Genomic DNA, 26,344 nt, shown 5'->3' on the forward strand with positions numbered 1-26,344 from the left:
TGCTCTCCTCCCCACTGAGAGCTGGGGTGTGGGGGGAGCGGACTGGCGCCTCATCCAGGTGGGGGTACACACTGCTGGGGGGCGGAGGGGATCCCCATGACCTGTAAAGCGCTTTGAGTGGAGTGTCCAGAAAAGCGCTATAAAAGTGTAAGGAATTATTGTTATTATACCATCCTGAGTTATAATATAATATTACAGCACAGTGAAGGAGGAGACAGGTGTCTGAGTACATCAAGTTTATTGCCAGGATCTGTCCAGTTAACGTACTTGTACAACACTTGATCGATCTATCGCTGTCAATAACAAGGAATAACAACACCAACGGAAACAGTTTTTTTTTTTAAATCCAAAATACAGGCAACTCTTATTTGAGCCCCTCATAGTGAGCACGTATGTTCACACTTGTTCACAACTGTTCGCCTCTGCCGGCTGACCAGGATCCCACTCAAGCCCAATGGTGCACACACACACACACTTATGAACGATGTGGGGGCTCACACTTGTCTCCCCAAGTCCCGGACAGTTTCCAGAGGGAAGAAAGTTTGGAGGTGCCCTCGGAACTGCAAGGGTCACCCCTGAACTTTGCACACAACCACACAGTCACACACAATTTAACCCTCCACACGGACATAATCTCACACGCTCTCTTCACATGGTACAGGATTTCACATGTAGACGACACATGATGCTTGATTTCACATGTCGATTATGCACGGAGCCTGATTTCACATGCATTCTTCACATGGTGCAGGATTTCACATGTAGGAGACACATGGTGTAGGGTTTCACATGTAGGAGACACATGGTGCTTGATTTCACATGTAGACTACACATGGTACATGATTTCACATGTAGGTGACACATGGTGCTTGATTTCACATGTAGACTTCACATGGTGCTTTATTTTCACATGTAGGCGACACATGGTGCTTGATTTCACATGTAGACTACACATGGTACAGGATTTCACTTGAAGGCGACACATGGTGCTTGATTTCACATGTAGGCGACACATGATGCTTGATTTCACATGTAGACTACACATGGTACATGATTTCACATGTAGGAGACACATGGTGCTTGATTTCACATGTAGACTACACATGGTACATGATTTCAAAGCCATCAAAGTCCTCAGGTGCTCCTGGGGTCACACGCATCTACTATGGTCAACATTTTAGTACATGTAGAGTGAAATTATAGCTTTAGGACTATAGAGGAGAGGGCTCAGCAGACACATTGGCGAATGTCTTGAGTAAGACAAGTGGAGGAGAGCTAGCCCTGTAGCTCAGCTACAGCCCTCAATGAGCTCAGCTCGTCTGGACAGCACCTCAAAACTCCTTAGTTTCTCCCCTGAAAGCACACTTAAAGAGGAAGACTAAGGGATAATCTGTGCGGCTGGTCATTGAGACTGGGGGACACTGTCTCTCTCTCTCACACACACACACACACGCAGACAGATGTAAAGCACCGAACTCTCTGTGTATACGCCCCCAAAGACACACACACACACACTTCCCCTGGTTCACGGTTCAGCTCTCTCCCTGGCTGGGGCTCGACTCTGGCAGACACGCGCGCGGGCAGCCCACAGGCGCCCTCGAAGTTCTGTCCCCGGGCGGGCCGGCGCCGTTTCCCGGGGCGGGACAGAGACCTTCGCTCCGAAAGCCGAAGACACTGACCAGCGATGACCTGCCGCCCCCCAGCCCAGACTCGTCAGAGGTTAATTCCTCAAGCTCGGGCATATCGGCAGCCGCCACAGGGCTGGAGGAACGTCCTCGGGGTCTTAAGGGTTTTGGAGAAATCGGACTCTGGCCTGGGGCGGGGGTCAGTACTCCTGACCTGGCTGGAGTGCATTTAAACCGAGTCCTGGTGTGTGAGGCATGTCAGAAACAAGAGAGATCACTTTATCGGCCATATCCAATTTCTTGCATGAGGAACGTGTCTTTTCACAGACCCCAGCTTGCTCTCCAGGAGACACACAGACAGGGATAGAGAAGCTGGGGGTCAGAGCGCAGGGTCGGCCGTTTATACGGCGCCCCTGGAGCAGCTGGGGGGTGAAGGGCCTGGCTCAGGGGGCCCCAACGGAGGAGGATTCCTCTGTCGGCCGCGGGATTCGAACCGGCAACCTCCCAGCCGCAGAGATCTTTAGCCAGAGAGCCCCCGCCCTGCCTGTGCCAAATAGCTGGGGTTCATCACACCTCAGGGGTGCCATGGGGGTAAATAGGAAGAGCTACCGGGGCAAGAAGTGGATGGATTTTCTATGAGTCCAATACAATTGGTAAAGGTCACCCATAAACCCCCATAGTGATAACACAGGGTGACCAGACTAGAAACCCCTCTGTGACACTGGAGGTCAGGCTACCGATCCAAGGATTGTATAAAGTGGGGAGGGTTCCCAGTTCTGGTGACCCAAACACACACCTGGCCGGTCTGTATCCCAGCCGAACCCTCGGTGACCCCCATCCAGCCTTCATCTCTGAACTGGCTCCATCCCTCTGCTCTCCTCTCCACTGAGAGCTGGGGTGTGGGGGGAGCGGACTGGCGCCTCATCCAGGTGGGGGGTACACACTGCTGGGGGTGGAGGGGATCCCCCATGACCTGTAAAGCGCTTTGAGTGGAGTGTCCAGAAAAGCGCTATAGAAGTGTAAGCAATGATTATTATTTCCCAATTAACAAGATGGATCTGAACTGTGTGACCCCAGCTCTGACACCTGCTGGAGCCTTAACTGTCTTGTTCGGTCGGTGAAATAAAACCCCCAGATTGGTGACTGGAAACTCAGTGCAGGTATTCCCCATCAAGCTATGTCTTAGAATCGAGTCGGGCCTCAGTGATCTGAAGGAGGCGGGAGGAAATGGCCAGGCGTGTTCCGGCCTTGGTGAATCCATTTTTTTGCAGTCGACTTTTTCATGGGTCGAGTTTTTTTCGGCGCCCACCCTCATCAGAAACCGTGCTTGGCTGGGGAGGGGGGGCGGGGGTCTTTCAGAGCTGCCCTGCAGGTCACGTCTCGTCCGCCCTGAGAAATCTACCTCAGGGAGTCAGGACGTCGGGGGGGCTTTCTCTGAAGGCCGGCCTGCTCTTTCGGAACCATGTGGAAGACACAGGAGACACCTGGAGGCCAGTGAGAGCTTTGGAGCAGCCTTCCTCTTCCCTGACTCCTGCTTACACATCATCATCATCATCATCATCATCAGAAGTACAGTAATAATTACATAAAATATGGCAAGAACATCATCATTGGGAATAGTCCAGAATTTTTCTTTTTTACAAAACAAAAACAACTTTAAAATCTCCCAACTCACCCCCTCCCACCCAAATGTAACACGTATTTACATCCCCTAGATCATATTAAAACATTAAACAAGGAAATCTACATTTGCATGATAAGTTAATATTGTATATAAATACACATATATATATATAGATATATATTTATACAGGGTAACCATAAAATTGCATCACATGTTTTGTTATTACTATCTCTGTTAAACATTTGCTAGTTGAATGCGTTGTAAACACACCGTTTCTCAACAGGTGCCTGTAGTTCACAGGTCCTGCCACCGGGAGGCGCCAGCGCTCCAGCAGTCATTTGGAGGCGGTTGAGCGGTTTCAACGCTGGGCCTTCGCGTACTGGGTTTTCGGCTCGCTCTGGTGTTTTGCCAGGTCTTAAAAAGACTTCCCAGTCTACAGAGCGGCTCGGGTGATCTCCCGAGCCCTGTCGCTGGGGTGGGTCTGTGTGAATGAGGGCAGCTCTGTTCATTCAATCGAAGGAAACCTCATTTTCTCACAGTATTGTTGTGTCCTATTCGATCATGCTGCAATTACAATTATAATAAGTAATTAAGCAATTACATCCACCCATCAATTTTCGAAACCACTTTATCCAGTACAGGGTTCTGGAGTCTATCCCTGCAGGCAACTGGCACAAGGCAGGGTACGCCCTGGACAGGACACCAGTCCATCCCAGGGCGCACACACACACACACTCACAGCAGGGCCAATTTTCCCAGAAGCCCACCAGCCCGTCTTTTTGGACCGTGGGAGGTAACCAGAGCACCCGGATGGGAAACCCACAGGAAACACAGGGCAGAACGTGCAAACTCCACCCAGACAGCACCCCAGGTCCGGAATTGAACCCGGAGGGCCTCAGGACTCGCGCGGCCCAGCGTTGACGCCAATCGCCCCCCCAAGATCTAAAACCGGTCTTGCCTGAGATGTCGTGGAACTGGGACGGTGGGGAGTGGAACGTTGTTCTAACTACAGGGCGCCCTTTTTCGTCTCAGCGTTTCCCAGGCACCTGTTGAGAAAGCTCCACTAAACACCCCGAACTCAAACAGCCATGGCACATATCGGGTCATTGTCCAGTTACCCCCCCCGCCCCCCACCACCCTCCCATAGTATGGAAATGCGTATAGACATATATCTATATACACATAAAGATATACATTTCTATTTAATTTAATTCTGATATATCTTACTCTGCTGGTACCTGGTAGTCACAGTGAATCAAAAATCAAACTCAAAATTACAATCGGAAGGAACGGTATATACAGAACAACGCAACTCCACGTACAGCCCCGGATCGGGCTTCCTGGGTGTGGCTGTTGGACGCAGAGCCGAGATGCCCCCTTCCCCTCCCCGGGAGATTTATTTTAAGAGGCGTTTCCTGTCCCCTCTTTTCTGGGCTCCTGGGCGCCTCCCACTCGCTCCCCTGGACCCTGCTCGGACTGGTCCCGAGCCCAGCCTCCCGATTCTCCCAGCAGTTCACAGGAATCAGCCGGAAAAAAAAAAAAACCCGAAACTGCGTCGCGCGCTCTCTGGACAGCTGGACTGGGAGGTAAGGGAGGGGTGGAAAAGGATCGGGATCCTGAACCAGGCGCTGAGAGGGCAGTCGCGCCCATCTCCGGAGGACCCTCAGGGGGGGGGCGTTTTCCAGACCGCACAGGTGAGGCCCGGTGACCCCTCTTCCCGAGAATCCCTCCCGACGTCCTGGAGCGTTTTTCCGAGCCTTGGGCCTTTTCTGGAGCCCCCAGCAGATGACCAGTACCCGTACTGGACCGTACTGGCCTGTAGCACCCATGACGGGAGACCTGATTTGCTCCTCGCAGTGCTGCATAAGGACATCAGCCTCCAGAAACCGGGCTGTTCTGGAGATCCGTGTGTGTGTGGGGAGGGGGGGGTTTGGGGGTGCCGTGCACTGTGGGGTTCACAGTGTGGAGCCCCCTTTGGGGCTCAGTTCCACTTCACAGTATGAGAAAGAGATCTGTCGTGTCAGAGCACCAAGTTGGGGGGGGGGTGGTGGGGGACGTCCTTTGCCGATTCGGGGGGTCACACCTCCGGGGGGGTCCCGGGGAATTGCATACGTTCGCTGGCGCCGGGAAGTGGGGTTCAGTCGGATTCCGAGTGGGGGGTGTCCATCATGGAGAGAGAGAGGGAGAGCCCCTACAGTGATATCGGGGTACGAATAGTCCCATCCACCCCAGCCAGGGCACCAGGTGACCTGACGTTAGACAGCTGGTGCAGAGGTGACCCCCTACAATGATGTTGGGGTGCAGATAGTCCCCCATCTAGAGAAATCGGGGCACCAGACGATCTAGATGGCTGGGGCAGAGGTGAACCCTACAATGCTGTTGGGGTGCAGACAGTCCCCATCTAGAGAAATCGGGGCGCCAGGCGATCTAGACAACTGGGGCAGAGGTGAACCCTACAATGCTGTTGGGGTGCAGGTAGTCCCCCATCTAGAGAAATCGGGGCACCAGGCGATCTAGACGGCTGGGGCAGAGGTGAACCCTACAATGCTGTCGGGGTGCGAACAATGGTTTTGGGGTACATGCTACCGGCTTGCTGGTAATTTACCTGTTGGCTTATTGGTGGATTGGAAACCAGCTGCTGGTCAGAACGACTGATTTATACAGACTTTACTCTGTTATTTTCGATTTTTTGCAGTTTCCAAAATGACTGTGGCCTGTGGTGACGTGGGTACACTCCCCCCCGGCCCGGTGAACTGTGTGTTTGGCAACTAGATAGATATAAATCAGATCTGACAACACAGGGGGTCTCAGCCTTGTCCGGGAGACCGATTTGCCCCATCCGTCCCTCGAAACAGGCCAACCAATCGATCGCTCGATTGATCATCGTCATCGATCATCGGTCGACGGATACGCGGGGGGGTCGCTGCCGTCCTGGCTGGTTTTTCGGGTCCCGTTATTTCGCTCCGGGGTCAGCCTAACCCCTTCCCCAGAAAACCACTCCCCAACCCCCCCCCCCCCCCCCGCCTCCCCCGTGTGCGAACACCAGGTCATTGCGACTGTCCTGACGGGCAACAGGGCGATCCGGCCCCCCCGATGAGGGGGTAACCGGGTGCTGGCGGGGTGTGGTCCGAGCTGCTCCAAGGCTGGGGCAGGGAGTGAGGGGGGGGGGATTTAGCAGGGCTTGTTGACGTTGCAGAGCAGCTCGGTCACCTTGATGAGGCGGGCAACGGTGCTCTGGGACTCCTCCTGGAGGCGCTGGTTGTTCTGCCGCAGGTTCTGGACCTCGGCCTGCAGCAGGACCTTGTCTTCCTTCTCCTGCACAGGGAGGGGAGGAAGAGGAGGGGTGCATCACGCAACGGAGAGCAGCCCCGCCGCCCTCCCCCCCATAGACTGGAGTTAGCGAGGGCGCAGGTGGGGGACGGGGCAGGGTGGCACACCCAACCAAAAACACACCCACCGCCGAAGGTCATGCGTTCACTCACAGCACAGCATCGCCAGAAGAGGGCGTGAGGGGTGAGAAGGTTTACCATGGTAGTCGGCCAAAATATTAGGACCCCCCCCTCCACCAAATGGCATTCTGGGCATCTACAAGCAGGGCGGGTATGTGATCAAGCAGGGGCAATTTGAGACGAAGTCGTCATGAGGGGTAACCGGAACTGGGTGGGTTGACGTCTCCTTAACGCCCTGGCATCACGCTTCGGCGCGTGACATGTCAACCGAGCTCTGAGCGCATTCTGTGCGGGATGCCATTTCCCCCCGAGACACCAGCTGTCTCTGAAACCCTCGTTTGGGCTGAAGTTCTTCTGCCCCGGCGGTCGAGTGTGGACCATAGTGACCAGATATCTGGCTCTGGCCCAGCCTCCTGCCCTGCCTTCAGAGACTTTTCGAACAGACGCCCGCTGTCGTACGTGCCACAGCAGAAATATCTGAAAGGTGGGACAACGTCATCAAGAATGGCCGCTGGGCCTTAATAATAATTCATAATAATTGCTTACACTTATATAGCGCTTTTCTGGACACTCCACTCAAAGTGCTTGACAGGTAATGGGGATCCCCTCCAGAAAAGCGCTACATACAGTGGTGTGAAAAAGTTTTCTTTTCACTTTTTCATACAGGGCCATGTATGTTGGGATTTTTTTTCCCCCTTAATAATAAAAACCTTCATTTAAAAACTGCATTTTGTGTTTACTTGTGTTATCTTTGTCTAATATTTCAATTTGTTTGATGATCTGAAACATTTCAATGTGACAAACATGCAAAAAAAAAAAGAAATCAGGAAGGGGGCAAACACTTTTTCACACCACTGTAAGTGTAAGCAATTATTATTATTATTATTATTATTACTCCCACTTCGGCTGAAGGGCCAGTTTGCAGCTGTGGGCCTTCTACCATGGTAAACGTTCTGTTTGGAGAGGAAAATCTGTACTCGGATTAATGTTGAACAAAGAAGGCGGATTAATAAAAGGGTGGGGAAAGAAAGCACGACACCTTCTAAACAAGATCTGTCCGAGGTTTGAGACTGTTAAAGGGGAACGGCGGGGCTATCTTCTAAAATTTCGGGGTGAGGAGCGCATTTCAGACCACAGCGAAAGTAGAATGGACACAGTAACGTTTAGGGACCCCCGATTTACACCACAAAATCAGCTAAATTTGCAGGTCTGCTCAGCGCCACGTCCTGGGATTCAGAACGAGGCAGCAGGACTTCCGGTGAGGTGGAGCGGCCCTGTGACCCTGTAAACAAGCAGGCTTGTGGATCCAGCTCTTCTAATCCAGTAGAAATACTGCTCTCCTCTCCCAGACGGTGTCACTGGCAAATACTGCTCACTGGTTAACTCTGCCTGCGGATCACGCTGGAACATTTCTGTGGTGAAATGTCTGCTGCACAACCTGTACTTATTCGCTCGTACATCTCAGTACATTAGTCAGTACAGGGACTAGTGAGCAGGAAGGGCCGCTTCACATCTCAGGACATTAGTCAGTACAGGGACTAGTGAGCAGGAAGGGCCTCTTCACATCTCAGTACATTAGTCAGTACAGGGACTAGTGAGCAGGAAGGGCCGCTTCACATCTCAGGACATTAGTCAGCACAGGGACTAGTGAGCAGGAAGGGCCGCTTCACATCTCAGTACATTAGTCAGTACAGGGACTAGTGAGCAGGAAGGGCCTCTTCACATCTCAGTACATTAGTCAGTACAGGGACTAGTGAGCAGGAAGGGCCGCTTCACATCTCAGGACATTAGTCATCACAGGGACTAGTGAGCAGGAAGGGCCGCTTCACATCTCAGGACATTAGTCATCACAGGGACTAGTGAGCAGGAAGGGCCTCTTCACATATCAGTACATTAGTCAGAACAGGGACTAGTGAGCAGGAAGGGCCGCTTCACATCTCAGTACATTAGTCAGTACAGGGACTAGTGAGCAGGAAGGGCCGCTTCACATCTCAGTACATTAGTCAGTACAGGGACTAGTGAGCAGGAAGGGCCGCTTCACATCTCAGTACATTAGTCAGCACAGGGACTAGTGAGCAGGAAGGGCTGCTTCACATCTCAGTACATTAGTCAGTACAGGGACTAGTGAGCAGGAAGGGCCGCTTCACATCTCAGTACATCAGTCATCACAGGGACTAGTGAGCAGGAAGGGCCGCTTCACGTCATCGTTCGTGGGATTCGTAAATTTTTCTTCTCTGACGTCAATTAATTGATCTCGTTATCTAGACTTAAGAGCCGGTCTGAGAAATTGGGACCGCAGTTCCCCTTTAAGGAGAGTACGCACTCGGCCTGGCCACATTATTAGGACCTGTGTCTGATGTTCTGTACTAGAACTGCACTGTATAGCCACTATATTAGGATCTGGGCCTAATATACTGTACTACAGGTACACAGTATGGCCACATTAATAGGAACTATGTTTAACATGCTGTACTTTACCTACACTTCCTGGCCACTAAATTAGGACCCGGGTTTGATATACTGTATCTACTGTATCTGCATCTTCACTTTAAGCCTCAGCTAATCAGGGGAGGGGGTCTTGGTCCTCATAAACTGGCCAGACTGGCAGGCACCGTACGGACGTGTCTCTGAGTGAGGTGCGGCTCGCTTGTGGTCAACACGTCAACACAAGAGAGGATGAAATGAGATCGGCTGTGTATTATCATCAATCTACATGTGTGTGGTTGGCGTGTGCGTGGGAGTTCAACGCCAGAAGGTGAATGGAGACCCCCCCCCCCCCCCAACCCATGACCCCCACAAATGGCTGGATCGCCAATTGTTAGCTCAGCTCCTCATGCACGCTCTCTGGATTCAGCCTACCGCGCGAGACGGCGACCTCCATGTTTGCCCTCACTCCTAGGTGGCTGCAGAACAGGACCGGCCCCGACCGCGATCACGGGCTGAGCCTAGCATGCCCGGCCGATGGGGGTTTTGGTGTCAGCGGTGGGATCCCTCCTGGCGCGATCGGCGCCATCTAGTGGAGTCTGTGCTGACATGTCAGGAGACTCGGAAAATGGAAACTGGAGCGTCTCTCACTGGGTTGAAGCCACCGATTCAAGAAGCGGGTGTGTGTGTGTGTTATTCCCTTTCACTTCAGACGAGTTTGTCCACTGTGCCGACGCTGTATATGTAACTTGTCTGGGCAGAACCAGGTCCAATATTTCTCCATCGCAATCTACACTTGGATCGATTTAGGCTGCCTGTCCATACCGGAAGGTTTGGCACTGTTTAAGGTCCCCGGACATTCATTTTGTGGCAGCGTGTTAAGCAGGAAGGGCCAGAATTAACCACGTTAGCGCCATCTCGGCCTAGCCAGCTACCTTTGAAAGGCTGGCCTGGACTTCAGGGGAGAGGGACGCGGGGGGGGTTTGCTGTCCCAAGCAAGAGGGAAAAAAACAAAACGAAACAATGGATTTCTGCTATGAGATTAATTCGTTCAGAAAATATCAGGGCACCCTTTCCTGATTGGGCTGGTGCAGGGGGCTCCTTCTGAGATTTCCTGCTGTTAGCATCCAAGAAAAGAGACATACGCCCATGAGGGAGATTCCAAACCAGAGGAGGGCGTTCTGCCCATTTAGTCTCTTTGGTAGTTAGTGGCTAACTGATCTGATGATCCAGCTGTTCCTTGAAATTGGCCAGGGTATTCGCTTGTTCTACACTCCCACCACCCTTGGTGTAAAGAAACGCCTGCCGTCCTACTGGTGCGTTACAGAACCAGCTGTTTCTTGAAGGACGCCAGGGCACAGGGTTTTCAACATTGGAGCTGGGTGGCGTGTTCCACACTCCCGCCACCTCTTAGTGTAAAGGCGTACCCCCTGAACTCGGCTTTAATCGCACTTCCACATATCGAGAGGGAGCCCAGCTACATCCTCGCCCTGTGGCTTTCGAGATTGATGATAATACCGTGTTAGTAATGGAGGAAGAGGGTTAACAAAATGCATGAGGTTAAGAAAACGTGTTTGATTGCACAAGGCAGGCACAAAGAAAACTGAACAAAGAAAATGACTGGTCAGAGGGCTCATTAAAGATCTGTACTGAGATTTAGAAGGCAGTTGGCTCGAGAGGCATTTTTTTCAAGAGTAATTTGTGTGTGTGTGTGCTATAGAAATGACCAGGAGCTGTGTGAAGGTGGTTTTTGCTGCACCTCATGAGGTCAAGCTGTCCAAAAGTTTTGCTGTGGAGCAAAACAAGCTTTAAAAAAGCTTTACCCCGAAGGCAAAACAAAATGCATGCTTTTTGTGGCCGGCTCTGTTTTTTTCTGATTCCGTGCCATGAGTCTGTATCGGATTTCAAGGCCTGCTTTTTTCAAAGCTCTCTGAGCCAATCAGATGAGGGGATTCCCCGCTTGACATTTTCACTTCCTCTCTAACAGGAAGTGACCTCTTCCTCGCCGCTGCCAGAACCGCTGTCTCCCCAGGAAGGAGAACAAGACCTTTCGGAGTAATCCTGGCTTGGCCAAGCTGCACGGAAACTGGATTTCATGATCTTTTTTCTCTTGGAATAGGTTGACGTGTGTGTGTGTGTGTTTCAGATCTTTAAGGAGTCGGTGTCAGTCAGCAAGCCAGCCTCTCCCCCGTCCTCCATTTGCCCACCTCCAGTCCTCAAAGACCCTCTTCTCCGCCATCTCTCCCGGGCTCTGAGCTAGAAGGACTCGATCCACGTCTCGTTAGCGATAATTCGCCCGGGGAATTCAGTAATTCAGCCCGCTGGGAATTGGGAAACTTTGAGACAGGACAGGTTTTTAAAGCAGCCCCCCGAATGAAATGCGTTTGTGTTGTAACTTTTGGGGTGATAAGTACATTGACCGCATTGCAAAGGTCAGGGTTGAAGAGCTGTTTCAAGTCTGAGCAGTCAGTGTTTCCGGGGGGACGCATTTCAGCGTCACACCTGGCTGGACAGCAGCGCGCTTCCACGATGAGGCTGGTGCGGCGCTAATATGCTTCCCCACTCCTTCAGACAACTTCCTGTGAAGAAGGGCGAGAGAAGCCATTTTTTTCCCCCCCAGCAAACAAACCCAGAACAGGACTCGATGGTCCTAGAGCAGGTGCTGCCTGCTCCTAGCTCAGTAATGAACGGAGCTGGGTTTTCATGAGGAGAGTTTCCACGTATAACTGAATAAGGTTTCAGGGTGACCAAATTTCGAAAGCCAAAAAAGATCTTGGAGACGTATATATTTTAAAATCATTTTATATGCAAACACAGTGCCTGGGGTCACTATGACCTGCAGTATGAATTCTAAAAATGAGCATTTCTTTTGTTGTCCTTATAGAAACCTCTGCCTGTGGCTGAAAGTTCCCCTCTTAATTCCCCTCAGCAGGTAACAGCATATCTCTGATCTCTGACGCCGCGATGCAATGAAATACGGCCCGCGAGAGCTCAGAATCGGCTGTGCGTCGTCAATGAGTTCGGAAACGGGAAACCAAACCGGACCACTGAATTGTGATCGCGCCACAAATTGGGGTGGCTGTGGTTCTGGGGTGAATACTAGAAGCTCTAGGCCGTCCTGCTCGAGCAGTGCCTGCTGTCTGGGGGGGGCCGGGGGCCGAGATGGGTGGGGGGTTACGCCGCATGGTCGGTCGGACCGCGGGTGGGGAAGATCCGATCGGATACGGGGGAGAAAGGGAGAGGTCGGAGAAGAGGATTAGTGGGACCCCCCCTAAACCTCCCACTCCCGAAACTAGAGGCTGCACCCCCTCCTCCTCTTCCTCTATCGCCTCCGTTAAGCCTCAGCCTGGAGGAGCTGGGACACTGTCTTTGCTGTTGGCCGCCATACTTGGTTGTGTGCATGAACAGGATCCTGGTCGGTTTTTGGTGGGCATCTTTATAATTTCGAGGTTTTTCGGGGGTGGGGGCCCTAGACCTGGGTCAAAACTGGGGTTCCGGAGAGCGCTGTACCCACAGCTTTTTTTGGAATCTCTCGTCACCTTATTGAAGGGGTGCTGTCCTGGGTGGGGTGGGGTGGGTGGGTCTGAATCGGTCAACTAGAGCAACGTCAAGGTCTGGCTTTTAAGTTGGCGTCAGCAGGCCCCGACAATTCCTCGACACTACCAGGTAGGATGATGGGAAAGAGGGGGTTCCTGTCCCGTGGGGGGCTGGGAGGGAGGCCCTCTCCGATCGCAGCCGAAGTTGGCGGTGCCGCCTGTGTTTTCTGGGGGACCCAGAGTGCGCCATCCTCGTTCCACTGCGCCTGCCATTTTCCCTAAAACCGTTCCCTCTCCCGGGGGGTTCAGCGGACGCTTAGCGTTCAGAGAGCGCGCATGGCTTGCCTGGCTAACATTTGTTCCTCCTGTCCGTTGTGGAATTGGGGGTTCCTGCGCCCCCACTTTCCCCTGCACCAACCTCCCCCCTGGGTCTCTGGCTTAGTGGTGGGGTCTGCGGCGGTTGGGGGGGTACCCCGTGGAGCGGTGTGGCGGTAAAGGAACGATGAGGGGGTTCACTGTTTGTGCAGGATGCTCGGGGGGGGGTCGTGGTTGGGGCTGTGGTTGGGCACCTGGAGGGGCAGTACCTTTTGGAGATCGTCCTGCAGGCGCTTCAGCATGGCCTCCAGCTGAGATACTTTCTCCACCAGGGGGGCTGGAGAGTCACTGCGGGGGGACAGAGAGAGACACAGACACGATCAGAGGAGCCAGAGCTGCAGGGGGCAGAAGACAGACAAGATCAGTGGAGCCAGAGCTGCAGAGACAGACAAGATCAGTGGAGCCAGAGCTGCAGGGGACAGAGAGACAGACAAGATCAGAGGAGCCAGAGCTGCAGAGAACAGAGAGAGACAGACAAGATCAGTGAAGCCAGAGCTGCAGGGGACAGAGAGAGACAGACACGATCAGAGGAGCCAGAGCTGCAGGGGACAGAAGACAGACAAGATCAGTGGAGCCAGAGCTGCAGGGGACAGAGAGACAGACAAGATCGGAGGAGCCAGAGCTGCAGAGAACAGAGAGAGACAGACAAGATCAGTGGAGCCAGAGCTGCAGGGGACAGAGAGGGACAGACACGATCAGAGGAGCCAGAGCTGCAGGGGACAGAAGACAGACAAGATCAGTGGAGCCAGAGCTGCAGGGGACAGAAGACAGACAAGATCAGAGGAGCCAGAGCTGCAGAGAACAGAGAGAGACAGACATGATCAGTGGAGCCAGAGCTGCAGGGGACAGAAGACAGACAAGATCAGAGGAGCCAGAGCTGCAGAGAACAGAGAGAGACAGACAAGATCAGAGGACCCAGAGCTGCAGAGAGAGACAGACAAGATCAGAGGACCCAGAGCTGCAGGGGACAGAAGACAGACAAGATCAGAGGACCCAGAGCTGCAGGGAACAGAAGACAGACAAGAGTAGTGGAGCCAGAGCTGCAGAGAACAGAGAGAGACAGACAAGATCAGTGGAGCCAGAGGAAGACAGACAAGATCAGAGGAGCCAGAGCTGCAGAGAACAGAGAGACAGACAAGATCAGAGGAGCCAGAGCTCCAGAGAACAGAGAGAGACAGACAAGATCAGTGGAGCCAGAGCTGCAGGGGACAGAGAGAGACAGACAAGATCAGAGGAGCCAGAGCTGCAGAGAACAGAGAGAGATCAGAGGAGCCAGAGCAGTAGAAGAAGTAGTGGACTAGAGAAAATACTCCGATCAGGACAACGGGACAAAGGGTGGCGGGAGTGTGGAACACCCTGCCCAGCCAGGTTGTCGAGACCGATAACCCTGGCGTCGTTAGTTTGGATCAATTAACGACGGGCCAGACGGATGATGCCGCATTCTACGCTGTTGTGTGCCCGGGGCAGCGGCATCATGACAAGAGATGCAGATAGGCTCAATAAACCGATCAAGAAGGCTGGCTCTGTGCTGGGGCTTAGCCTTGACCCTCCCTGGAGGTGGTGGCTGAGAGGGGAACGCTGACCAAGCTCACAGCCGTCATGAACAACGCCGAGCGGAGCACTTTTAGCAACAGACTGCTCCAGCTTTGGTGTTCAAGGGAACGTTTCCGCAGGCCAGGGTGTATAACGCTGCCCTAGGACTAGGCTAGGACCGTTAGCCCCTCATCTGCTCGTCTATGGACAGCCTGTTTGCTCCATTGTACTTTTTGGACAATCAGGCTGTATAAACCTATGCTCATTTTGCACATATTTTATTGTTTTTACAGCGACTATGAGCATCACATTTTGCGCACGCCTATGTATTTATTTATTTCGTTGTCTTGTGTTTTAGAACTATTCCGATGTCTGTTTTTGCTCGTCTTGGGCTGCTGTAACACATCCAGTTTCCCCTCCGGGATTAATAAAGTCTTATCTATCTATCTAAACGCGCAGGGGGATGGGTCCCAGTCCCGCTCACCTCTCTGTGCCCTCCTTGGTCTTGGAGTCCGTCGGTTCCGGTCCCGGCCCAGGCCCGGCTGGGCAGTCCGGCGTGGCCTGTGCTCCGTCTCCCGCCCTGTGACCTGAAAAACGGGGGCACAGGGCAGGTCACGGACCGGGAGGAGGAGGGTAGATCCAACCCCTCCCCGCCTGGCCCTCGCCCTCCGCCAAGTGCTCCAACAGCTCAAGGCCACACTGAAACCGGTACAGCGGGGAGGCTTGCTCCAGACTCCCGCCACTCTTTGTGCAAAGGGGGATCTCGGGGCTGACGTTGCCCTTTCTCGCAACTTCTGCTTGGCCGGCAGCCGTATCGCCCTGCAGCTCCCCGCTGGCAGCCCCACTAGAGACTCAGCAGGTGGGAGCCTGGCCAGTACCTGGAGGGGGAGACTCCTGGGAAAGCTGAGGCTGCTGCTGGAAGAGGTGTTAGTGGGGCCAGCAGGGGGCGCTCACCCTGCGGTCTGTGTGGGTCCTGATGCCCCAGTATAGTGACGGGGGACACTAGACTGTAAACAGGCGCCGTCCTTCGGATGAGACGTGAAATTCAATGAGATTGAAAGGAGAACCTCCCTGTACTGTAAGTGCAGCAGACACTGTGTACAGGAGTGCAGCTGGGCACCCCACCCTCCTCTGCCCCGCCCCCTCCACCCTGCCCCGCCTCCCCATCCTCTGCCCTGCCCCCTCCACCCTGCACAATCCCTCCACCCCACCCTCCTCTGCCCCTCCCCCTCCACCCTGCCCCGCCTCCCCATCCGCTGCCCCGCCCCTCCACCCTGCACCATCCCTCCACCCCACCCTCCTCTTCCCCACCCCCTCCACCCTGCACCACCCCCCTGCCCTGCCCTCCACCTCCTCTGCCCCGCCTCCTCCACCCCGCCCCCTCTGTCACTCCCTGCCCCTCCATTGCCCCGCCCCCACTCTCCTCTGCCCCGCCCCCTCCATCCATCCCCTTCCCTCTGCCCCGCCCCCTCTGTCAGTCCCCTGTCCCACCCTCTGCCATTCCCTGACCCGCCCCCTTCCCCGCCCACCCTCTCCTCTGCCCCGCCCCCTCCACCCTGCCCCGCCCCCTCTGTCAGTCCCCTGTCCCACCCTCTGTCATGCCCTGCCCCGCCCCCCCTCTCCTCTGCCCCGCCCCCCATCATTGCCTGCCCACCCCCCTGCCCTGCCCACCCTCTCGGGACAGCGTCTCCAGGATGCTGCGGCAGGTGGACTCCACGTCAGAGATGTACTGCCACTCCTCCTCGGTGGTCTCGGACTGAACTGTGGGGAGGAGGAGGAGGAGAGAGGAAGGCCGGGTGATATAGAGAGCACTTGGAGGGGCAGGAAAGCAGACAGGCGACGAGGGGGGAGGGGGGCAGCTCCCAGCCAGCCAAAGCGCTCACGCCTCCCGGTTCTCACCCAAGGGGGACAGGAGGCCACACACCCAATACATAACACAAGCCCTGTCCTGAGGGCTCGTCCAGTTTAAAGACACCCCCCCCCGCCCCAACACCCTTGTTCCAGTACTGACCTACGACACCCTGCTCCCTTTTCCCCGCAGTTACAGGATTTAAGACAAGTTTGGTCAAATTTCGGCCAATTTCGGGTCTTATGATGTCCTTTTCCAGGAGGTGTGACGTTTTCAGCACTCGGAGTTTCCCCCAGAAGCCACTCATGATCAAAATTATAATTAGACACAGGCTCACGGCTGGTCCACCCTTTCCAAAATGGATCAGGGGGAAACCCCCTCCCTCCCCCCAGATAATCCTGCCCAATCCATTGCTGCCTTGAGCCTCAGCCAGCTCCAGATTTGATTTAATTAAATGCGTGTGATCAGATCTGTTTACAGATCTGCAGAGCTGTAAATGGGTCTCCTGCAGGCCTGGGGCTGGCCAGTAGGGGGCAGTGTTTTCAGGCTTGCCAGAAACCGGGAGGGAGGTGGATGGAGGGGAGGGGAGGGGAGGGCGCGTCGGCCTGCTAATCGCCCCTGTCGGCAGCGGAGAGAATCAGGGCTCTCCCCTGGGGCCGCGGGGGAAAGAGGGGGGGGGGTGGGGTGGCAGATGGCAGGCAGGCTGGGCGCTGTTAGCGGGGACGCGTCTGAACTCCCATCTGTTCTCTCCCGCCTCTCTCCGAAAACTGTCAGGGGGTGGGGGACACACACACACACACACACACAACATTGACCGCAGCACGGATTCCTGGACATACAGACACACAACTCCTCTCCCGTTAGGATCCCGGCGAGGGGGGGCGCTGAGGATTCTGGGAGAAACGCACGTGCTGTGCGTGACAGAATAAAGACTGTTTTTGCCCCCCTCCTGCCCCTGCCCCTGCCCCTGCCTTGGGTGGGGTGTGAGGGGGTGTAGAGCACAGCGGGGGTGGGTGAGCAGGGGTGGGACAAGGAGGGGGGGATCAGGTTGGCCTCGCGTCCGTGTTGCCTTTCAATGCGTGTGCACGTAGGTGTGCGAGTGCGTGTGTGTATGTGCCCGTGTGCGCGCTTCTGTGTGTTTGTGTTGTGTGCTGTATGCGTTTCTGTGTGCCTGCGCAAAAGCGTCTGTGTTTGCATGTGTGTGAACTGTGCGTGTATATGCACAAATGAGTGTGTGTGTTAGCTGTGCGTGTATATGCACAAATGAGTGTGTGAGAGTGTGTGTGTGAACTGTGCGTGTATTTGCACAAATGAGTGTGTGTGTTAACTGTGCGTGTGTATGCACAAATGAGTTTGTGTGTTAACTGTGCGTGTATATGCACAAATGAGTGTGTGAGAGTGTGTGTGTTAACTGTGCGTGTATATGCACAAATGAGTGTGTGTGTTAACTGTGTGTGTATATGCACAAATGAGTGTGTGAGAGTGTGTGTGTTAACTGTGTGTGTATATGCACAAATGAGTTTGTGTGTTAACTGTGCGTGTATATGCACAAATGAGTGTGTGAGAGTGTGTGTGTTAACTGTGCGTGTATATGCACAAATGAGTGTGTGTGTGTTAACTGTGCGTGTATATGCACAGCGGGGGTGGGTGAGCAGGGGTGGGACAAGAAGGGGGGGATCAGGTTGGCCTCGTGTCCGTGTTGCCTTTCAATGCGTGTGCACGTAGGTGTGCGAGTGCGTGTGTGTATGTGCCCGTGTGCGCGCTTCTGTGTGTTTGTGTTGTGTGCTGTATGCGTTTCTGTGTGCCTGCGCAAAAGCGTCTGTGTTTGCATGTGTGTGAACTGTGCGTGTATATGCACAAATGAGTGTGTGTGTTAGCTGTGCGTGTATATGCACAAATGAGTGTGTGAGAGTGTGTGTGTGAACTGTGCGTGTATTTGCACAAATGAGTGTGTGTGTTAACTGTGCGTGTGTATGCACAAATGAGTTTGTGTGTTAACTGTGCGTGTATATGCACAAATGAGTGTGTGAGAGTGTGTGTGTTAACTGTGCGTGTATATGCACAAATGAGTGTGTGTGTTAACTGTGTGTGTATATGCACAAATGAGTGTGTGAGAGTGTGTGTGTTAACTGTGTGTGTATATGCACAAATGAGTTTGTGTGTTAACTGTGCGTGTATATGCACAAATGAGTGTGTGAGAGTGTGTGTGTTAACTGTGCGTGTATATGCACAAATGAGTGTGTGTGTGTTAACTGTGCGTGTATATGCACAGCGGGGGTGGGTGAGCAGGGGTGGGACAAGAAGGGGGGGATCAGGTTGGCCTCGTGTCCGTGTTGCCTTTCAATGCGTGTGCACGTAGGTGTGCGAGTGCGTGTGTGTATGTGCCCGTGTGCGCGCTTCTGTGTGTTTGTGTTGTGTGCTGTATGCGTTTCTGTGTGCCTGCGCAAAAGTGTCTGTGTTTGCATGTGTGTGAACTGTGCGTGTATATGCACAAATGAGTGTGTGTGTTAGCTGTGCGTGTATATGCACAAATGAGTGTGTGAGAGTGTGTGTGTGAACTGTGCGTGTATTTGCACAAATGAGTGTGTGTGTTAACTGTGCGTGTGTATGCACAAATGAGTTTGTGTGTTAACTGTGCGTGTATATGCACAAATGAGTGTGTGAGAGTGTGTGTGTTAACTGTGCGTGTATATGCACAAATGAGTGTGTGTCTGAACTGTGTGTGTATATGCACAAATGAGTGTGTGAGAGTGTGTGTGTTAACTGTGCGTGTATATGCACAAATGAGTTTGTGTGTGAACTGTGTGTGTATATGCACAAATGAGTTTGTGTGTGAACTGTGCGTGTATATGCACAAATGAGTGTGTGAGAGTGTGTGTGTTAACTGTGCGTGTATATGCACAAATGAGTGTGTGTTTGTTAACTGTGTGTGTATATGCACAAATGAGTGTGTGAGAGTGTGTGTGTTAACTGTGTGTGTATATGCACAAATGAGTTTGTGTGTTAACTGTGTGTGTATATGCACAAATGAGTTTGTGTGTGAACTGTGCGTGTATATGCACAAATGAGTGTGTGAGAGTGTGTGTGTTAACTGTGCGTGTATATGCACAAATGAGTGTGTGTTTGTTAACTGTGTGTGTATATGCACAAATGAGTGTGTGAGAGTGTGTGTGTTAACTGTGTGTGTATATACACAAATGAGTTTGTGTGTTAACTGTGCGTGTATATGCACAAATGAGTGTGTGTATGTGCATGAGTGTACACGTGTGTTTGTGCTTATGTGTGTCTATGCATGAGTGTATCTATGGAGTGTGTGTGAGTATGTTTGAGAATGTGTGAGGGTGTGTATGGAGTATGTGTCAGTGTGTGAGTAGAGAGGCAGACGTACTCTCAGTGATGGGGTTCTTTAGGTGCAGGGTCCAGAGGCTGTGGTCTGCGCTGTCCAGGGAGTGTGTGTCAGTGTGTGTCAGTGTGTGAGTAGAGAGGCAGACGTACTCTCAGTGATGGGGTTCCTAAGGTCCAGCGTCCGGAGGCTGCGTTCTACGCTGTCCAGGGAGTCCAGCAGGCTGAGGGACTGAGGGGCGTTGCTGGCAGACGGGGCGTCTTCACTGTGCTCCACCCCCAGGAACTGGAGAAGAGAGAGGGCAGAGTCAGACGCACAGCTCACAGCGGCTACCTCACTGCCCAGCTGCCCTGCAGCGGACTGGTCACTCAGTGTGGGCTTCAGTCAGGCAGTGGAGTGGTCACTCAGTGTGGGCTTCAGTCGGGCAGTGGAGAGTGGTCACTCAGTGTGGGCTTCAGTCAGTCAATGGAGTGGTCATGTCTTTGGACTGTGGGAGGAAAGTGGAGCACCTGGAGGCAACCCACAGAAACTTGGGGGAGAACATGCAAACTCCACACAGACAGCACCGGAGGTCCACAATTGAACCCAGAGCCCCAAGCAACAGTGCCAATCATTGTGCCTCCTATGATCTTGAAATACTGTGGAGGCTGATCGCTCTGCCTCTCGGCATCAGAGGGGCCACTCACCCACGGGGGCCCACCTCACCTGTTTCTCATGGTCCTCGTCCAGCCCTGTCTTGGGTGTGACCGCCAGGATGAGGTCAGGGGTGGTGTCCAGCAGCCCGGGGATGTTCTCGTAGACCGCGGCCTGCTCTGGCTCGGCTTGCACGCCCACGTTGTCATAGAAATGCCTGCGAGAGAGAACACGGGGGGGGGGGGGGGGCGTCTCATTATCCACCACATAACGAGGTTAACGAGCGAAGCCCCAAACGAAGAAATCCAGTTGCCTTGAATGTGCCTGCATTTTAATCGGAACCAGTTTGGATCGACAGAAACAACAGAATAATTCTACACCCATGTGCTCCCCTACACTGACAGGCTGGAGGAACTGAGTCTCTTTAGTCTGAAGGGAGTGTCCCACACTGACAGGCTGGGGGAACTGAGTCTCTTTAGTCTGAAGGGAGTGTCCCACACTGACAGGCTGGAGGAACTGAGACTCTTTAGTCTGAAGGGAGTGTCCCCACGCTGACAGGCTGGGGGAACTGAGTCTCTTTAGTCTGAAGGGAGTGTCCCACACTGACATGCTGGGGGAACTGAGTCTCTTTAGTATGAAGGGAGTGTCCCACACTGACAGGCTGGGGGAACCGAGTCTCTTTAGTCTGAAGGGAGTGTCCCCACGCTGACAGGCTGGAGGAACTGAGTCTCTTTAGTCTGAAGGGAGTGTCCCACACTGACAGGCTGGAGGAACTGAGTCTCTTTAGTCTGAAGGGAGTGTCCCCACGCTGACAGGCTGGAGGAACTGAGACTCTTCAGTCTGAAGGGAGTGTCCCACACTGACAGGCTGGAGGAACTGAGTCTCTTTAGTCTGAAGGGAGTGTCCCACACTGACAGACTGGAGGAACTGAGTCTCTTCAGTCTGAAGGGAGTGTCCCACACTGACAGGCTGGAGGAACTGAGTCTCTTTAGTCTGAAGGGAGTGTCCCACACTGACAGGCTGGAGGAACTGAGTCTCTTTAGTCTGAAGGGAGTGTCCCCACGCTGACAGGCTGGAGGAACTGAGACTCTTCAGTCTGAAGGGAGTGTCCCACACTGACAGGCTGGAGGAACTGAGTCTCTTTAGTCTGAAGGGAGTGTCCCACACTGACAGGCTGGAGGAACTGAGTCTCTTCAGTCTGAAGGGAGTGTCCCACACTGACAGGCTGGAGGAACTGAGTCTCTTCAGTCTGACGGGAGTGTCCCACACTGACAGGCTGGAGGAACTGAGTCTCTTTAGTCTGACGGGAGTGTCCCACACTGACAGGCTGGAGGAACTGAGACTCTTTAGTCTGAAGGGAGTGTCCCCACGCTGACAGGCTGGGGGAACTGAGTCTCTTTAGTCTGAAGGGAGTGTCCCACACTGACATGCTGGGGGAACTGAGTCTCTTTAGTATGAAGGGAGTGTCCCACACTGACAGGCTGGGGGAACCGAGTCTCTTTAGTCTGAAGGGAGTGTCCCCACGCTGACAGGCTGGGGGAACTGAGTCTCTTTAGTATGAAGGGAGTGTCCCACACTGACAGGCTGGGGGAACCGAGTCTCTTTAGTCTGAAGGGAGTGTCCCCACGCTGACAGGCTGGGGGAACTGAGTCTCTTTAGTCTGAAGGGAGTGTCCCACACTGACAGGCTGGAGGAACTGAGTCTCTTTAGTCTGAAGGGAGTGTCCCCACGCTGACAGGCTGGAGGAACTGAGTCTCTTTAGTATGAAGGGACTGTCCCACACTGACAGGCTGGAGGAACTGAGTCTCTTTAGTCTAAAGGGAGTGTCCCCACGCTGACAGGCTGGAGGAACTGAGTCTCTTTAGTATGAAGGGACTGTCCCACACTGACAGGCTGGAGGAACTGAGTCTCTTTAGTCTAAAGGGAGTGTCCCCACGCTGACAGGCTGGAGGAACTGAGTCTCTTTAGTATGAAGGGACTGTCCCACACTGACAGGCTGGAGGAACTGAGTCTCTTTAGTCTAAAGGGAGTGTCCCCACGCTGACAGGCTGGAGGAACTGAGACTCTTCAGTCTGAAGGGAGTGTCCCACACTGACAGGCTGGAGGAACTGAGTCTCTTTAGTCTGAAGGGAGTGTCCCCACGCTGACAGGCTCGGGGAACTGAGTCTCTTTAGTCTGAAGGGAGTGTCCCACACTGACAGGCTGGGGGAACTGAGTCTCTTTAGTATGAAGGGAGTGTCCCACACTGACGGGCTGGGGGAACTGAGTCTCTTTAGTTTGAAGGGAGTGTCTCACACTGATGGGCTGGAGGAACTGAGACTCTTTAGTCTGAAGGGAGTGTCCCACACTGACAGGCTGAGGGAACTGAGTCTCTTTAGTCTGAAGGGAGTGTCCCACACTGACAGGCTGAGGGAACTGAGTCTCTTTAGTCTGAAGGGAGTGTCCCATACAGGAAGTGGACCTTTTCAGTCTGTAAAAGACTACAAGGGGATTGTTACATATATTTAAAATCCTCAAAGACACTGACAAGTCATTCCAACACTTTTATTCAGAATGAACAGTGAAATAGGCACTAGAGGGCACAAGTGGAAACTATGAGAAAGTGCATACAAAACTAAGAACAGGAGGCACTTCATCTTTACCCAAAGAGTGGTAGGAGCGTGAAACAAGATCCCCAGCCACATGGCTGAAGGCAACAAACTGGCTGCTTTCAAGAAGCAGTTAGAAGGGGATTCTCTCGTCAGCACCGGAGACCCGTCTTTACACAAACGGTGGGGGGAGTGTGGAACAAGCTCCCCAGCCATGCTGCTGCAACCTGGCCTCCTGGAAGTGTAGCTGTTCTGAGAAACTGGGCGGCAGAAAGGAATCATGTGGGCCTGTTACTCCGCCACATCTTGTTGCTAAATGTGAGTTCCCGAATCTCCAGCCTCTGGGTGACACACCAGACTGAGGAGCTGTACAGAGTGCCTGTTAGTGCCACTTTTTCACTGAGAAAAAACATTATTGAGCTAAATGTGATAATTGTATTGCTTATTCTTTAAATGCTCTAAAATCCCATATTATTCAATTCATTTGGGGTTCTGTGAAATTATAAGATAAGATAAGCTCACTTTATTGGCCCTATACAATGTCTTGCATTAGGAATGTGTCTTTTCACAGACCCCAGCTTGCTCTCCAGGAGACACACAGACAGGGAGAGAGAAGCTGGGGGTCAGAGCGCAGGGTCGGCCGTTTATACGGCGCCCCTGGAGCTCGATTCCTCTGCCGGCCGTGGGATTCGAACTGGCAACCTCCCAGCCACAGATAATAATAATAATAATAATAATTGCTTACACTTCTATAGCGCTTTTTCTGGACCCTCCACTCAAAGCGCTTTACAGGTCATGGGGATCCCCTCCACCCCCAGCAGTGTGTACCCCCACCTGGGTGAGGCGCCAGTCCGCTCCCCACACCCCAGCTCTCAGTGGGGAGGAGAGCAGAGTGATGGAGCCAGTTCAGAGAGGGGGGGTTATTAGGAGGCCATGATGGGTAAAGGCCAGGGGGGGAATTTGGCCAGGACACTGGGGTAACACCCCTACTCTTCTCGAGAAACACCCTGGGATTCTTAATGACCACAGAGAGTCAGGACCTCGGTTTGACGTCTCATCCGAAGGACGGCGCCTGTTTACAGTCCAGTGTCCCCCGTCACTATACTGGGGCATCAGGACCCACACAGACCGCAGGGTCAGCGCCCCCTGCTGGCCCCACTAACACCTCTTCCAGCAGCAGCCTCAGCTTTCCCAGGAGTCTCCCCTCCAGGTACTGACCAGGCTCACACCTGCTGAGTCTCCAGTGGGGCTGCCAGCGGGGAGCTGCAGGGTGATATGGCGGCTGTTTGATCCTGTGCCACAGAGCCACCACACCGCCCTGGGGGCTTAGGGTGACTGGGGGGGTACTGGATTCACAGGTTTCTGGGGATCTGTGTGGATTCCTGCAGGACAGGTGGTGCGTAATGTCTGGACCTGGCGCTGGGAGCTGGTTCGGTCCGGTTCTACCTGTCGCAGCTGTCCAGCTGTCCGGGGGGGTGTTTCTCCAGGGAGAGGCTGCGGGTCATCCCGGGCAGCTCGGCGGGCCCGGGGCGGGGGCTGTCCTGCAGGGACGTGGCCCGGTGGAGGGACAGGCTGGGCGGCGCCAGGTCCTGCCCTCCTCCTCCTCCTCCTCTTCGTCCCTCTCCGGGGCCGTCCGGCTCCACCCCGTCGTCCCCATCGCCCTCCTCTCTCTCGGCGTCCCCCAGCACCCAGGCCTCTCCCAGGACGCCCTCCGCCTTGCGGTCCGTGTCCTGGATGGCCCTCAGGTAGAGCTCTGAGTAACTCCTGTCCCCCCCCAGACAAACCAGTCAGAACCCGCCTGTCCATCACCCCTGTCCCTCTTTACCGGCCCTCTGTGTCTCTGTCCATCCCCCTGTCCTTCTCCATCAGTCGTCTGTGTCTCTATCACCCTCCAGTCCCTGTCCATCACCCCTGTCCCTCTCCATCACCCCCTGTCCCTCTCCATCACCCCCTGTCCCTCTCCATCACCCCCTGTCCCTCTCCACCGGTCCCCTGTGTCTCTGTCCATCACCCCCTGTCCCTCTTCATCACCCCTGTCCCTCTCCACCCGTCCTCTGTGTCTCTGTCCATCAACCCTGTCCCTCTCCATCACCCCTGTCCCTCTCCACCGGTCCTCTGTGTCTCTGTCCATCACCATCCAGTCTCTGTCAATCACCCCCTGTCCCTCTCCATCACCGCTGTCCCTCTCCACCCGTCCTCTGTTTCTCTGTCCATCACCCCTGTCCCTCTCCATCACCCCTGTCCCTCTCCACCCGTCCTCTGTGTCTCTGTCCATCAACCCTGTCCGTCTCCATCACCCCTGTCCCTCTCCACCGGTCCTCTGTGTCTCTGTCCATCACCCTCCAGTCTCTGTCAATCACCCCCTGTCCCTCACCATCACCCCTGTCCCTCTCAACCGGTCCTCTGTGTCTCTGTCCATCACCCCTGTCCCTCTCCATCACCGCTGTCCCTCTCCACCCGTCCTCTGTTTCTCTGTCCATCACCCCTGTCCCTCTCCATCACCCCTGTCCCTCTCCACCGGTCCTCTGTGTCTCTGTCCATCACCCCCTGTCCCTCTCCATCACTCCTGTTCCTCTCCACCGGTCCCCTGTGTCTCTGTCCATCACCCTCTGTCCCTCTCCATCAGTCCTCTGTGTCTCTGTCCATCACCCCTGTCCCTCTCCATCACCGCTGTCCCTCTCCACCCGTCCTCTGTTTCTCTGTCCATCACCCCTGTCCCTCTCCATCACCCCTGTCCCTCTCCACCGGTCCTCTGTGTCTCTGTCCATCACCCCCTGTCCCTCTCCATCACTCCTGTTCCTCTCCACCGGTCCCCTGTGTCTCTGTCCATCACCCTCTGTCCCTCTCCATCAGTCCTCTGTGTCTCTGTCCATCACCCCTGTCCCTCTTTACCGGCCCTCTGTGTCTCTGTCCATCCCCCTGTCCTTCTCCATCAGTCCTCTGTGTCTCTGTCCATCACCCTCCAGTCTCTGTCCATCACTCCTGTCCCTCTCTACCGGTCCTCTGTGTCTCTGTCCATCACCCCCTGTCCTTCTCCACCGGTCCTCTGTGTCTCTGTCCATCACCCCCTGTCCCTCTCCACCCGTCCTCTGTGTCTCTGTCCATCACCCTCCAGTCTCTGTCCATCACCCCCTGTCCCTCTCCATCACCCCCTGTCCCTCTCCACCGGTCCTCTGTGTCTCTGTCCATCACCCTCCAGTCTCTGTCCATCACCCCCTGTCCCTCTCCACTGGTCCTCTGTGTCTCTGTCAATCACCCCTGTCCCTCTCCACCGGTCCTCTGCGTCTCTGTCCATCACCCCCTGTCCTTCTCCACCGGTCCCCTATGTCTCTGCCCATCACCCCTGTCCCTCTCCACCGGTCCTC

At 54.1% G+C, this 26,344-nt stretch overlaps 1 protein-coding gene across 10 annotated transcripts in view; it reads right to left on the reverse strand.

The window, feature by feature from the left end:
- Positions 1 to 221: 221 nt before the first annotated feature.
- The window catches only part of sipa1 (signal-induced proliferation-associated 1), a 73,963-nt gene continuing 47,840 nt past the window's right edge, over positions 222 to 26,344 (reverse strand). For 5 of the 10 annotated variants that reach the window (XM_069180578.1, XM_069180579.1, XM_069180580.1 and 2 more), the window contains 7 exons: positions 24,426 to 24,743; positions 20,464 to 20,608; positions 19,911 to 20,043; positions 16,238 to 16,327; positions 15,051 to 15,153; positions 13,243 to 13,321; positions 222 to 6,564 (listed from right to left, as the gene is read on the reverse strand). In XM_069180578.1, coding sequence (XP_069036679.1) covers positions 6,421 to 6,564; positions 13,243 to 13,321; positions 15,051 to 15,153; positions 16,238 to 16,327; positions 19,911 to 20,043; positions 20,464 to 20,608; positions 24,426 to 24,743 — 1,012 coding nt within the window. In that variant the 3' untranslated portion in view covers positions 222 to 6,420. Of the gene's footprint in view, positions 11,702 to 11,908; positions 13,322 to 15,050; positions 15,154 to 16,237; positions 16,328 to 19,910; positions 20,044 to 20,463; positions 20,609 to 24,425; positions 24,744 to 26,344 lie in introns of those variants that run through there. The other 5 variants (XM_069180584.1, XM_069180583.1, XM_069180588.1 and 2 more) reach the window with 5 other exon arrangements.

This window comes from Lepisosteus oculatus, chromosome 18 (genome assembly GCF_040954835.1).
Source record: "Lepisosteus oculatus isolate fLepOcu1 chromosome 18, fLepOcu1.hap2, whole genome shotgun sequence".
Lineage (NCBI taxonomy): Eukaryota > Metazoa > Chordata > Actinopteri > Semionotiformes > Lepisosteidae > Lepisosteus > Lepisosteus oculatus.